This window comes from Varanus komodoensis, unplaced genomic scaffold (assembly GCF_004798865.1).
Source record: "Varanus komodoensis strain SLA01 unplaced genomic scaffold, ASM479886v1 scaffold18_3, whole genome shotgun sequence".
Lineage (NCBI taxonomy): Eukaryota > Metazoa > Chordata > Lepidosauria > Squamata > Varanidae > Varanus > Varanus komodoensis.
Genome location: NW_025335549.1, coordinates 13,035,078 through 13,048,372, shown reverse-complemented (window position 1 = coordinate 13,048,372; position 13,295 = coordinate 13,035,078). Strand labels below are relative to the sequence as shown.

The 13,295-nt window shown below is 46.3% G+C and overlaps 1 protein-coding gene across 5 annotated transcripts in view; it reads left to right on the top strand.

Annotated features, from left to right (window-relative positions):
* The window catches only part of TENM1 (teneurin transmembrane protein 1), a 203,512-nt gene that overhangs the window by 180,111 nt on the left and 10,106 nt on the right, over positions 1-13,295 (top strand). For all 5 annotated transcript variants that reach the window (XM_044427332.1, XM_044427328.1, XM_044427330.1 and 2 more), the window contains 4 exons: positions 981-1,491; positions 5,777-5,949; positions 7,522-7,757; positions 12,264-12,560. In XM_044427332.1, the coding sequence (XP_044283267.1) occupies positions 981-1,491; positions 5,777-5,949; positions 7,522-7,757; positions 12,264-12,560 (1,217 nt within the window). The remainder of the gene's footprint in view (positions 1-980; positions 1,492-5,776; positions 5,950-7,521; positions 7,758-12,263; positions 12,561-13,295) is intronic.

Here is a 13,295-nt window from a genome sequence, read left to right as displayed (position 1 = left end):
ACCCCCCAGGACTGAGCCCTGCACCCCGGAATGCTGCCCTACCTCACATCTTGCTTCAAGCCCAGCTCTTGATGATGATGATGATGATGATGATGATGATGATGATGATGATGAGATAAGCTGGTCCAGTGTGTAGTGATTCAGGGCAAATTCAAAGTGCATTATGCTAAATATACAGATTTAGTCACAAAATATTCAGATCCCTAAATGATGCACCAGGAGAAGGTTGTGTGGAATCCACCCCGCAACTTTGCTTAATCACCACGGAGCTCTTACAACAGCGAAACTCAAAATAGACGCTGGTCTGATTTTTAGTTCCTCATGGGGGCTCCCCACCAGGACCTTTCTCTGTGCATCTGCTTTTTTGCTTTTTTTTAGAACTCCAGCATCTTAACAGTGCAGAACATTTCAGGCTTCCTTCCATTGCAATCCTGCACAGATGGAGGATGCTGAGCAACAGGCAATTATTAAATTGCCAAGAGAGTTTTCAGTGCTAGATGCTGACAATCCTATCAAAACTACAATTCTGACATCCTAAGCCAAACACCGTGAACTTAAATACTCGTACATAGGCTCTGTTGGACTTAATGAAATATAACAGAGTGCAGCTTGGGACTCTATTCCCATTACTTTATGAATAGATTTTGAGTCAAGAAATCATTGTCGAATGGCAAAGAGAACGTGTTCGGCTATGACCTTCTCGCTGCCCTGGCATGTTACAACATGAGGCTTTTGCTGGCTAGTAGGATTGTAGATGTAGGAAAGTTGCTGTAACCGAAAGATCTTTCTAGTTAAGTGCATACTGACTGAGAACTGGGATTGTTTTAGATAATGGGACATCCATTCATGAGAAGAAAATGTTAGTTTATTGGGCCTCTTACAAGATGAAGGCAATGATGGAGGTCGTACGTGGCTTCTCACTTTGGAGTGGCCAGCTGTATCACGTATGGATTCATACATTCCCCTCTGCTGTTTTTCAGGTGATGGTGGGTACGCCAAAGATGCAAAGCTGAAAGCTCCCTCTTCCTTAGCTGTATCTCCCAATGGCACCTTGTACATCGCTGACCTGGGGAACATCCGCATCCGTGCAGTCAGTCAGAATAAGGCTCATCTTAATGACATGAATACTTATGAGATTGCATCCCCAGCAGATCAGGAGCTGTATCAGTTCACCAGCAATGGGACTCACTTGCACACCCTCAGTCTTATCACCCGGGACTACCTGTACAACTTCACCTACAATGGGGAAGGTGATCTCAGCACCGTTACCAACAGCAATGGGAACTCCGTCCATATCCGCAGAGATGCCAGCGGGTTGCCTCTCTGGCTGGTGATGCCTGGAGGCCAGTTCTACTGGCTGACCATTAGCAGCAACGGAATCCTCAAAAGGGTCTATGCCCAGGGCTACAACTTGGCCCTCATGACTTATCCCGGCACGACAGGCCTTCTAGCCACCAAAAGTAACGAGTACGGATGGACCACGGTTTATGAGTAAGTTACCTAACCTTTCCTTACTGAAACTGTGTGATGGGAAAGCCTTGTGAGAGCACTCTATTCTTTTCTGCACCAGGCTAAACCCTTTTTATTTTCCCAATGTTTTAAGATTTGATGGTTTTAATTGGGGTTTTATTGCTGGCTGGAAATTTTATTAGGATGCTGTGTTTTATTTTATATTGTCTTATTGTTGAACCATCCCGAGACCACAGTGAGAGATGGTCTAGAAAAGTTTAAAATAGATAAATAACGGCTCTATCTGGGTTCTTTCCCCACCTTGATTTGCAAGTCTTGTGTCATGAATACCATTCAGCCAAAACACCTAGAACGGGTTGTGTGAAAAAGCAAGAAGTTGAAACAGGCAAACGCCCTGAATGACCAGGACATGTCAGGTGCGATTTGTACCTTTTCTTAGTTCAGGAGGCTCTAAGCATTAATCCGTTTGATTTGTAGAGTCATCCACTAAAGCTCTCAGTGATTCATTTGGCAGGGGCCAATTTTAATCAGAGTGTGACTGGTGGGAGTCCAGTAAGGGCATACTTTTTTGTAGTTTTCAGCTATATTAGTTCTCCGTGCAAAGCAGGGGCAGTGTGTGTGTGCAGGAGCGTCAAGCGGGACAAGCTTGGGCTAAGAATCAGGGCTTTGCTCTTTAAAAACGAGACCGGAGGCTTCACTGCAGCCTTCCTGAGCGGGTGTGCTCCAGATTTGTTGGACTACAGTTCCCATCACTTCCAGCCAGTGGCATGGGTCTGACAGGGGTTGCAGTGCAGAGGACATCCAGTTGAGGGAGGGTGCTCTGGGCGGACGCCCTTCAGCTTAGCCAAAGGTTGTTTGTGGAAGGATGAGAAACCGGACTCTGAACCAGGAGTCATTCTTTCATTTCAGCCAGTTCCTTTGCACAAGCTATTCCGAGATACCCTCACAGTCCGCTAGAGCTCGTCTCTGCTATGGCTCAGTGTCTTCCTTATTAAGCATATATTTTCTGCTGTGATGTTTTGCATGTGTTCACCATATGGCCATTCCATTCTGTTTGTGTACTAATTTGCAAATTATGTATAATAAGACCCTGTGGAAGTTGCCATTTCAACACACATTGTAAACATATTTCCTATCATAATCCATACTTATCCATACATAGGGCTGCACTCCCGCACTTACTGACCTGGATTTAAGCCCCCTTGAACTCGATGGGGCCTACTTCTGAACACACAAGCAGCAAGCGCACCGCTGGTCCCGTCCGTTTCTGCCAATCACCCACAGCCCATCATGTCCCTAAGCTTGCCATAAGAGGAAGGATTGAGCAGAAGCAGCAAAATCAATGGAAGGTGTCAGCTTTGTTTCAAGATGTGTGGGCAATTTATGGCCTCCAGTCCACATCGTTTACTGGAGCTCTCAGCATTCCAGGCAACCTGATGCAGCTGGGGACAGGATTTGGTATTCCCCTTTTCAGGACTGTACGGAGGCAGAAGCACTGCCGTGGTAATAAGAATAAAATAAATCTCAGGAGTCACGTTTCCATTCCATCCTTCCTCCAAGCATTCCATGTGGCACACACGGTTTGTTTCTCACCCATGCATTTCTCGGTCTGCCCTGCATACATGCTTGCCTACAAGCAAGCAGAGAGAGTTTTCATCCTGGCCTGCCACCATTCTGGTGTGCAGAGGGTTGTTAGAGAACCTGTCGTTTCATCACCCTCTGTCCAGTTAACTCACACGCGTAGGGTGACTGTACAAGAGTGGGGGACTGCAGTCCTATGTGTCACCTTGACTTCTCCCGGACTGGGCTCAGGTGAGCATTGCCAGAAGCCTGAGAAGGCCTGCATTCAAAGGAGGGGGCTGCAGTTCTCTCTCTGCTCCCCATTCCCGTGTTGTGGTGGTCCCCCTTACACATGTCCCCCTTTGCAGGGGATACGCCCCCTTTCAAAGATGATCAAGTACAGTCCTCCTTTGGAAGGTGTCTTCTGTGTGAAGGACTGTCCAATGCAGGCCTGGTTGAACCAGAAAGAGCTTTGCATTGAGGTCTTGAAGCTGCCTGGACAACAGGTGGATGGGCAAGAACCTCCCCTGGTCAGAGAAGTCCTGACCAGCTTGAAATGGATCGTACGTAAACAAAAATTAGAGCAACTTATCTCAGTTTGTATCTATACATATAAATCAGCATGTGCAGCTTTAATGTGAAACGGGGTCCCTTTAGGCCCCCATACTTGACTCGCTTCCTCCTTTCTTTGGGGTGCAGCAATGGGGGCACAAAGGTGGGGTGGGGGCACAGAAAGTTGCCTAGTCCTGCTCCTCTTCATCCCGCTGGTTAGCTTCCCTCTCCAAAACGAGAGAAAGGAGAGCAGGCACATGATTGCCAGCGCATTTTGAACAGTTGTGGCACTCCAAGGCAGAAAAATATTAAGACAAAAACGCTACATTTTGCTGGATGATCTAATAGCTCAACTTCCTCCTCATGTCTTTTGGCTAGATGCAGGGAGCCCTCTTCTGGCCTCTTTGTGACATTGCATCGGACTGTGCAAAAGCCTTGCAAAATCTTTACTGCATATCCAGAAGACATTCCTTATTTTATTTGCGTTGTTTAAATCCCACCTTTCCAACCAGTTGCACAGGATGCCATGTAAAAAGAAAGCATAAATTGTGCCAAGATAAAAGGTGTTTGAATCATGGGAGAAGCATTTAAAAGGCTTGAGAATAGAAGCCCACTAGGTCAGTTTGAAAGTCATAGGCTGCCATTCTGCTCAAGCTTACCTGAAAGCCTGCAAGGGAGGAATCTGTAAAATCATATTAAAGGACTCATTAAATGTGCAAAATCGGGATCATTTATTACAGGCAAAAGCAAAAGGTGGGGTTTACCCTTGGAAAATAGGACTTGACATGTGTGCGCGCACAAACACACACACACATATGTGTACAACATATATGCATAAGAGCAAGAGAACTTGCACAATTCCTACACCAGGGCATAGGGCATCAGGCCAAAAGTCCAGATGCAGCCCAGCAGGACTTCCCAGGTGGCTCCCAACCCTCTCCCCACACTCACTGTTGCTGGTGCTTTCGGCCCTGGGGCAGTTCTCCCCATTCTTCGAGGGCTTTTGCTGACCATGAAAGCTTTGGGGTGCAGCTCTATCAACTGAACTTGCCCTGGGCAGAGGACCTTCGCTCCGAGGCTTCCACTTGTCCAATGCGGGACGGGAGGAACACCCCCCCCCCCACACACACACACACACACACACCTTTTGTTTTCAATAGATTGGCTTTTCATCAGATGGTCACTTCTCTGATCTTGGAGAACATGGTCCAAAACTTGCAAGGGGGTGGCAGAGGATGGGTGTCCGATGCCCCCTTCCAAGTCACAGTGCTGTTGGAGGGGTGATCTGCCGTATCCCCTGCTCCTCAGGCAATGCCTTGAGGCTCTTGGATGGTCCCCTTAAACCACCACATGCTAGGATAGTCAGGTCAGCCATTTCCAGTGGAGCTACCCACCACTGGAAAGCAACTCCAAGCATTTCTTCCGTTTGACCCGCAGGCTGAGTGCAGTTCAGCATCCCATCCTGGTACACCAATCCGAAGCCTTGGCTCACTTTAAGCCTAGCACAACTCAGTGCGTGTGGGATAAGAGCCGTCAGCAGGTGCTTGAGCAAGTAGGACACAAGCAACAGACACGAGAAGAAGTCCATGCCAGCCCCACCAGCTCATTCCCTGTCTTCATTGCATGGGGCAGGGAAATTGGAGGAAGGCTGTTTCGCAAGTTCCCTTGAGGAGACTAATCCTAGTTCCCAGAGAGGCCATACTTTCTGTCCCTCCTTGTTCCTGAGAAGTGTATGCATCCATGCAATTGTTGGGTTGTTCATGTACAGCTTCTTACTTGCTCTTCAGTCTCAATAGTTCACAGAGCAGTTTGCATAATCAACAGTATCCCATGTTAGTCCTACTTAGAGTATACCCATTGACGTCACACTAAAGTTGAAGTTAGACTAAGGTTCCATACAACCCAATGTGTTTGCAGAAACAGTTTTTGGTTCATCCAGTCCTCATGAGCCCCTTGGCATCCTGTGCCACTAGCTTCAAGCTGTAAGCAGTGAGCCTTATCCAAGCCTCAACCCAGTTACCTGGAGAAGGTTGCACCTGGGGGTTCAGAGTCATGGCAGGCTCAGGCATCAAAGGATGTGCTTCTATAGTCCACCTAAGTAGGATTATTTCCGAGTTCATTTTGTTTTTTCAGAAATGTATCCAGAGAGTGAATCTTCTACTGCATTCACAGGTATCCTTTTTATCCTTCCCAGGTATGATGCTGATGGTCACCTAACCAATGCAACTTTTCCAACGGGTGAGGTCAGCAGTTTCCATAGTGACATTGAAAAACTGATGCGAGTTGAAATCAACACTTCAAATAAGGAAAATGTGATCACGGCTACAAACTTTTCTGCTACCTCTACTATTTACACGTTGAAGCAAGGTAGTGAAAGTAAAACCTTGTTTTCCTGTATTTGGCCTCTGGCTGGTCCAGCACTTCCGGAAGACGCTTAGACAAGTCCCGTCTCAGATTTTGGTCATGAGTTAATAAGAAGGACCAGATCGAACAAGTTCGGAATGGACAGATAGCAGGAGTGGAACTTGCCAGCATCCCAAGCTGCTGTTTCTAGGATAACCCTGAGCTGGGCAACTGTACCGCTCAGTGGTCTTACAGGAGGGGGAGCAACACACAGCACACTGCTAAATGTTGTCCTCCTTGCTACGGGATTGGCAGATGGCCCAATGTGACCTTAATTTTTTTTAAAAAAGGAAAGGTAGAAAATTATGGACCCATCAGCCCAAAATGGGCACAAGATAGTCCTCGAGGCATTCAGCTCTCCGATGCTTCAGCAGGTGGAGCACATGTTCTGCCCACAGGAGGTCTCAGTTCCATTCCCAGCATCTCCAGGCAGGGCTGGGAAAGACTGTGGCCTGAAACCCTTTGAGAGCAGTTGCTGCTCTCTGTGGGCATTACTGAGCAAGGTGGATCAGCTGCTTCCCATGGTCTAAGGCCGCTGCTTCTGTTCCAGGGAGGGAGTGTGGGTGAAAGAAAACCCCCATGCATGTTGCACTGAAAGGGACGTGGCAAAGAGGATGCTGGATCATACTGAAATATTGTTCCACTACATAAATAGCTGCTGTCTGTCCGTCTGTAAAGCTGAGGGTTGAAAACTCCAGTTTTCATTTCTTTTAGCTCTTTTCTTCCTCATGACCTTTTCTTTGCTCTGTGTAGAGTGACCCCATTAAGGATCAGGCTTTATTCCTTTTGTAAATGTGTTGCTCCCTCCAACGCAAATGGGCAGAATAGCAGTCATTTGCACTTCTGTCTCGTTAGCATCACAACGGGATCCACTGCATCAACCACGGTCCAGTTCGGCAAGAGTCGCTGTTGCCAATGGACTTGCAAAAACCTAAAACTGGCTTTGCTAGATCCAAACAGGGTCTAACTTGTCAAATCAACTGTGTGCGGCATTGTGTGCGACATTGCTGCAGAAATAATGTGCACACACAACCAGCCGCATCCTTTTTAGCCCAGAGAGGTGCTTCAGATAAAACCCAATACTTTTTCTACCTCATAGGCTTCCATGTTTACGATGGCAGAAGAACTCCCACAGCTGCATTTGAGCTCTTTAATTAAACAAGGACCAGCCTGACCTTAAATTCTCCGAGGCAGTGACTTTGTCCACATGGCCCATGTGGGGATCCCTGTGCAGCACCCCAAGGGCAGTGACACTGAAGTAAGCAGAAAGTTGCTTTTGAGAGTCAACCTTCTGCAACATCTTTGAAAGGAGATGACTTCTATTTAACATGTAGGCAGAGACTGGTATGGGAACACCAAGGTCTGCATACAGCAACAGTTCCACAATGTGCTGAAAAGAGCTGTACATTATGGAAAAAGTGCAGGCAACGGCCTCAGCTCCCACTGTCCGAGCTATGGAGAAATATAACCTTTGCACACCTAGCATTGGCTTTGTAGAGCTGAGTTCTCTCCCTTCCCTTGCTTTGCCACTGACAGACAACACCCAGAATATCTATCGGGTCAGTCCGGATGGGTCGCTGAGAGTTACCTTTGCCAGCGGAATGGAGATCACCCTGAATACGGAGCCACATATCTTAGCAGGCGTTGTCAACCCCACTTTAGGAAAATGCAACATCTCTCTGCCTGGGGAGCATAATTCCAATCTTATTGAATGGCGGCAAAGGAAGGAACAAACCAAAGGCAATATCTCAGCCTTTGAGAGACGGCTACGGGTAAGGCCTTCGTCTTATGTAAAATGCAGTGCTCTGGATGGCTGAGCATCTTGAGCCTCTTGTTATTGTTAATGCTCCAATATTCATCTGTCTTATTTGTTTTTTGTGTCCAGTTCAAACGACTGGTCTTTAAATCATCTGGGAGCAGAATGCTTGCCTCTGTTTGTATGAATCTGCTGCTGCAGCCAAGGTTAATATCTGCGAATGTTCTCTCTTTTCCTCACGATCTAACACACAGAGTGTCAACTCTGGAGACAGGATCTTTTTGGTTACAGCACCCAAATGATGGAACGTCTTCCCAAGGGAAAGTAGGTGGCCCCACAGGCTGCTTTCCCTGAGCAAAGCTCTAATTCCTTGGCCAGATGAACAGTGCTTGGGAATTCCAGTTGCAAAGAGGCAAATGGTTGGACGGACAGACTCTCACTCTTCCTCAATACACCCTTTTGTTCCTGCAGTGGGATCAGCCCCTCTCTTTTCCTCCTGAGGAGGCAGTTTCTTGCAGAGGTGCTTGCGCTCTCCCCCGTTTGCCTTGCAGGACTCCAGCGCACAAGCTGGAAAGGAATTGCTTGGATAATGTCCCAAGCTGCTGCAGTAGGCCTTGGGAAGGCGACAGAGCCAAGGGCCATTTTGCCTCTTCCCCAGGGGCCCTGTGTGGCAGCGTTCCAGGAGAAGGGGCAGAGAGGGACAGCTATTCCTCCTACTCTTTCCCTCCACTGATTTTGCTGAGACCACTGATCAGGATAAAGACAAGGGAGTTGGTTCAGGCAGTGGAGAACTGGGATGGAGATGATGGAGGTGGAGATGATGGAGATGATGGAGATGTGCCAAAACAGGGACAGTGAGGCCACAGGAGAATCTTGGGATTCTTGGTGGTTTGTAAAGTTGGCCAACTTTACCAGTCCCTGGAGTTCTTTTCCAGGGTCAGTTCAGAAGAACTCCATTGGCATCTCCATTTCTGTGTTTACATATGAAACTGCTGTTATCACATCTAGTTTGCCTTTTATGGCTTGTATTTACAAGAGTATTAACAGATCCCTATGGCAGGTGGTCAATAGTTTTCTGTTTAATTAACAGACTTAGGTTTAAGACCCAAAGACATCAATAACTTGCGAGGGGAAACGCTTTAGGAAACGTTTTCCATTTGACAGAACTAGTCCTTTGGGAGGCCTTGATGAGTGTAGTGAATAGGTAGCATTCAGCTCAATGGTCTCCACCCCATGTATGCATTGTTTACTAGTGGTTTGTCCCATCTGAGGGAGGGGAAGGGGTGGAACGGTCCACCAGTCCCCCTCATATCTTCTCCCATTGCTCACTCTCTTCTCCCCTCTCAAGGTGAGCCAGTCAAAATCTAACCATGTTGATGCGTCCACCTTACTGACCGAAGGCAGGCAAAGAACATTCATTTCCTCCCAACCAGGAAATGATGGTTGGGACGTTAATGAGAGAGAAAGAACTGCTTCAGAGCTTCCCAGAGTCATCTCGCTGACCACAACTGGAAGAGGGATGGTCAATGGACCTTTGCTCTGATCCAGCAGGGCTCCTACCTCTACTTATGGTGAGAGTAGAGGGATATTATGAAGGGAGCAGCTACCAGCAGCTAGCTGTACACGTGTTCACATGATATGAGAGAAGTCAGGTCTTCGAAACTCAAGAGGAACATCTGTCAAATCCCAGTAGTTCCTGATACATTCTGAGGGCTGTAGGTCTGACAAGGCACAGATATAAAATTTGCATGCGTAACATTATAATAAGCGTTTCTTTGTTATAGGTTTTCCTTCATTTGATTCCCACAAGCTAGAAAGCTGATGGTAATGCAGAAAGTTCACGGGAGAAGGACGATACTCATTTATTGGAATGTGCTGAAATTTACAAGCAGCTATGTTTTAGAGCCTGTGAAATATCTAATCTATGTTTGATTTCTCACCTCCTCAATATGTTCTAAAATAAAACCGGAATCAAGATTCCTTCATAGCAACATAAATCCTACTATAAATCTGACTTTGTTCTCCTGCTGTTCGGTTTTCTTTCTTTCTCTTTCTTTCTTTCTTTCTTTCTTTCTTTCTTTCTTTCTTTGGTGATGTGCCAGGCTATTCTTCACCCAGAAAATATCCAGGTGAAGAGTCAATTTTGCACCTACCTCAGATAAGGTTTTATATGAAAAGTTTTAAAGACTGGATCCATAATTGTCTGTGGAATGCCCATGTAGAACTAAGACAAGAACGTCCCCTGATCTCTGGTTTTCAGATCTGAGTGAGGAATCAAAAACAAATTTAACATCTTACTCCAGCACAGTATATAAAATGGAACAAAGCTGAAAGACCCTCATATTGCTAACTTAAATTCCTAACGTAAATTAATAAGTATGCATAGCAGTGACTGGGGCCTCCTACAAGTTCCTTTCCCCAAGGAGGTTAAAGGGGATGCTGCAAGGAGGAAGCTCTTTTCTTTGGTGGTACCCCAATTATCTGGCAACCTCTATTGCCAGAGATTCACCAGGTGCCGACCTTGTTGAGTTTCAGGCACCTGGCAAGCTCTTTTCTTTTCTGCCACCCCTTATGGCACCGTCCTGACTATTTATATCAATGCCATTGGATTTAATTACATTAATCTATGCCTTTTTGTTAATTCTGGTGTTGTGATTTTACCCTGTTTATTTATTGTGATATTTTAATTGTATTATTTTATCAATGTTATTGATTTTTATTATTAATGGCTGCTCAGAAAGCATGGTGCTGGTGGGCAGCTTTCAATCAAATCTAATAAACAAATGAGTGGCAGAAGCTGCAATCCTCTGTGCCTAGGAGTAAACCCCACCGAATGGAGAGCGACTTCCAAGTAACGTGTGTCAGATTGCCCTGTACATCACATTATGTGTAAAGCAGAGAAGCGGCTCTTCATTCTGATCTGTGTAACATAGCAACAAATCCACATGATAGCGGTTTGCAGTTTTAAAATGATTTGACCATTTTTGTTTAATATGGGATTTAAAAAAATGGCGAGTCAGAACAGGTTAATCCTGGGAGCTGCATACACTCATTACAAGGACAAATGTCTGAGTAGCTACTTCTGCAAAGCTGCTTCTATTCCTTATGAAATGCCCCTCTTTGTTATGGTTCGGGGCCAGAAATATCAGGGAATCGTTTCAGGTGTCCTGAATTGTAGGTAGTAAGTTTAGCTTTCCTAACAACAAGGTCCGTAGCAGGGGAGGGGTTTTTTGGTCCTCTTCCCTTTCATTTCGTATTGGCTGCTCGCTGGTGCCCACTGGGGCCTTAACTTGGGGGTGGAAGATGCTTTGCTGCAAGAGCCATGCCTCGCTTCCAGTGAGAACAGCTTTCTTCAGCAAAAACACAAAGTACACAACGCTGCCGGCCGTGAAGAAATGAAAATAGCGATACAGCTGCGACTCCAGCTGTGCCCAGGTGACTGGCAAGGTGCTTCGGCAGTGCAGGGAGAGAAGGCATGGATTAAATTCAACTCTCATCTAGGGCTGAGGAGCCGATTGCTGTTGTCTCCAATTTTCTGACAGAGACGAGACAAGCGCCAGGTGTATTGAGTGCCGAACCCCTTGCTCATCCCATTTACGGACAGGATTTCTCATCTAGACAGGGATAGGGGTATATTTTCATATACAAGGGGTCTTCAAAAAGTGTCTGCATTATTGTATTTTATATTATTTTATATTTTCTAAATATGTTTTATATATTTTGGGGAGATGGCAGTAAAAAATTGGCATGATGCTGGCAAAAGTGCATCGCAAAGGAAGGTAGTTATGTAGAAAAGTGATGCAATTTGTTTTTGACATTCTTAATAAACAGAGTTTTAAAAAGTGCAGAAACTTTTTGAAAGACCCCTTGTACATATTTATTCTCTGCCTTTGCACCATTTCTGTTCTGCACACAAGGTGGTTTGCAAGGAAAGTATAAGAGGGATACATCTCAGTCCGAGGAAGGTAGAGCTGGAGGAAGGGGCTCATGGGCAATTCCCAGCTTGACACAGAAACGCAGCGCTGGGCTCAGTGCTCTGGAATAAGGTGCAGGGTGAAAGGGGGCTGTTACTCCCTGTGACCTGGAAGCCATGGTTCTAGGAATGCTCCCCAAAGAAGCATTAGCCTCTTTGTGCCTGCAATCCACTGCTGACTCCTGTTCAGCTTGTGATCCTTTTCAGAATAAAGCAGTACATTTTCCGGTGTGGGTAGCCCTTAGAGTAAGGATGGGCAGTTCTGCTGTGGGATCTGCCCTTCTCCAGTGCTAGAAACAGGCTCTAAGCATGTAGCATGAGGGGGGAAACCTTTTCTCAGCTCAGGTCTGCGACAGGAGATAAGAGCGGGGCTTTCAGCTCAGCTCCACAGAACGCCTTTCTCTAGCACTAAGGAATCCTTCCTTCCTGCCCCATGCACAGAGAGAGACTGCTGCGGGTCTTCTCCCAGAACGTGTTTCTGCATGCTTTGGCCTACAGAATTGCTTCATCTGCAAATATCACCATGCTGTTTTTTGTTACGTTCTTTAGGCCCACAACAGAAACCTGCTCTCCATTGATTTTGACCACATCACAAGAACAGGGAAAATCTACGACGATCATCGGAAGTTCACACTTCGGATTCTCTATGACCAGGCAGGCCGTCCAATCCTTTGGTCCCCCATCAACAAATATAATGAAGTCAATATCACGTACTCACACTCTGGACTAGTGACCTACATCCAGAGGGGAACATGGACTGAAAAGATGGAATATGACCCTGGTGGGAAGATAATTTCCAGAACATGGGCAGATGGAAAAATATGGAGCTACACGTACTTAGAAAAGGTGATATTTTGTGGGGAAATGTTTGTGGAGCTTTACAGGGTCAAGGTGAACCGCTCCCCTCCTTTGAGCATCCAAAGCTGCATCTACTATTGAAAAGGGTCTGGAGAGCTTTGCAGTATTCTTCTGGACCCCGAAATGGGGGAAATGGGGAAATGTTGCAGCCCTGGGGCCAGATCTCCTCACAGAACATTCTTAGGGGTCAGAAGATCTCGAGATGGCCCCTGTCGCCCCTTCCTCCAAAGTTCTGCCCTCTGATGTTTTCCCTTTCTCTAGCACTGAGCAGTAAACCCTGCTCTTCTTTGCAAGCGCAGTTCACTGAGGTCTTTCTAGGCACTGCCTACCTTTCTCTAGTTCTAGCCATTGGGTGGGTGCTAGGGAAGAACCTGATGCAGGCCAAATGAAGAGGAGGTTCCCTATCCCTTTTCTAAGTTTATTTGTGATGTAGAAGCTACATGGAAAGATAATCCAGGTGAGACACATGTTCTAAGGGACAATTTGAAAGACTGGTGGGAGATCCTTGGAACTCGCCCTCCTAAACATCTTGGAGGAACGTATAGATCAGTGGTAGAGTAGGTAGTTGGTGTACAGGAGGTCCCTACTGTTTCCAAGTGAAGGGCCCATCTGTTTCTTGAGATCCTGGAGAGTTTTCCATCCATCCAGACAGGACTTGAGCTAGCTGAACAAATGGTATCAGGGTCAAGTGATGTATGGAGATGGTTTAGAACAGGAACCACA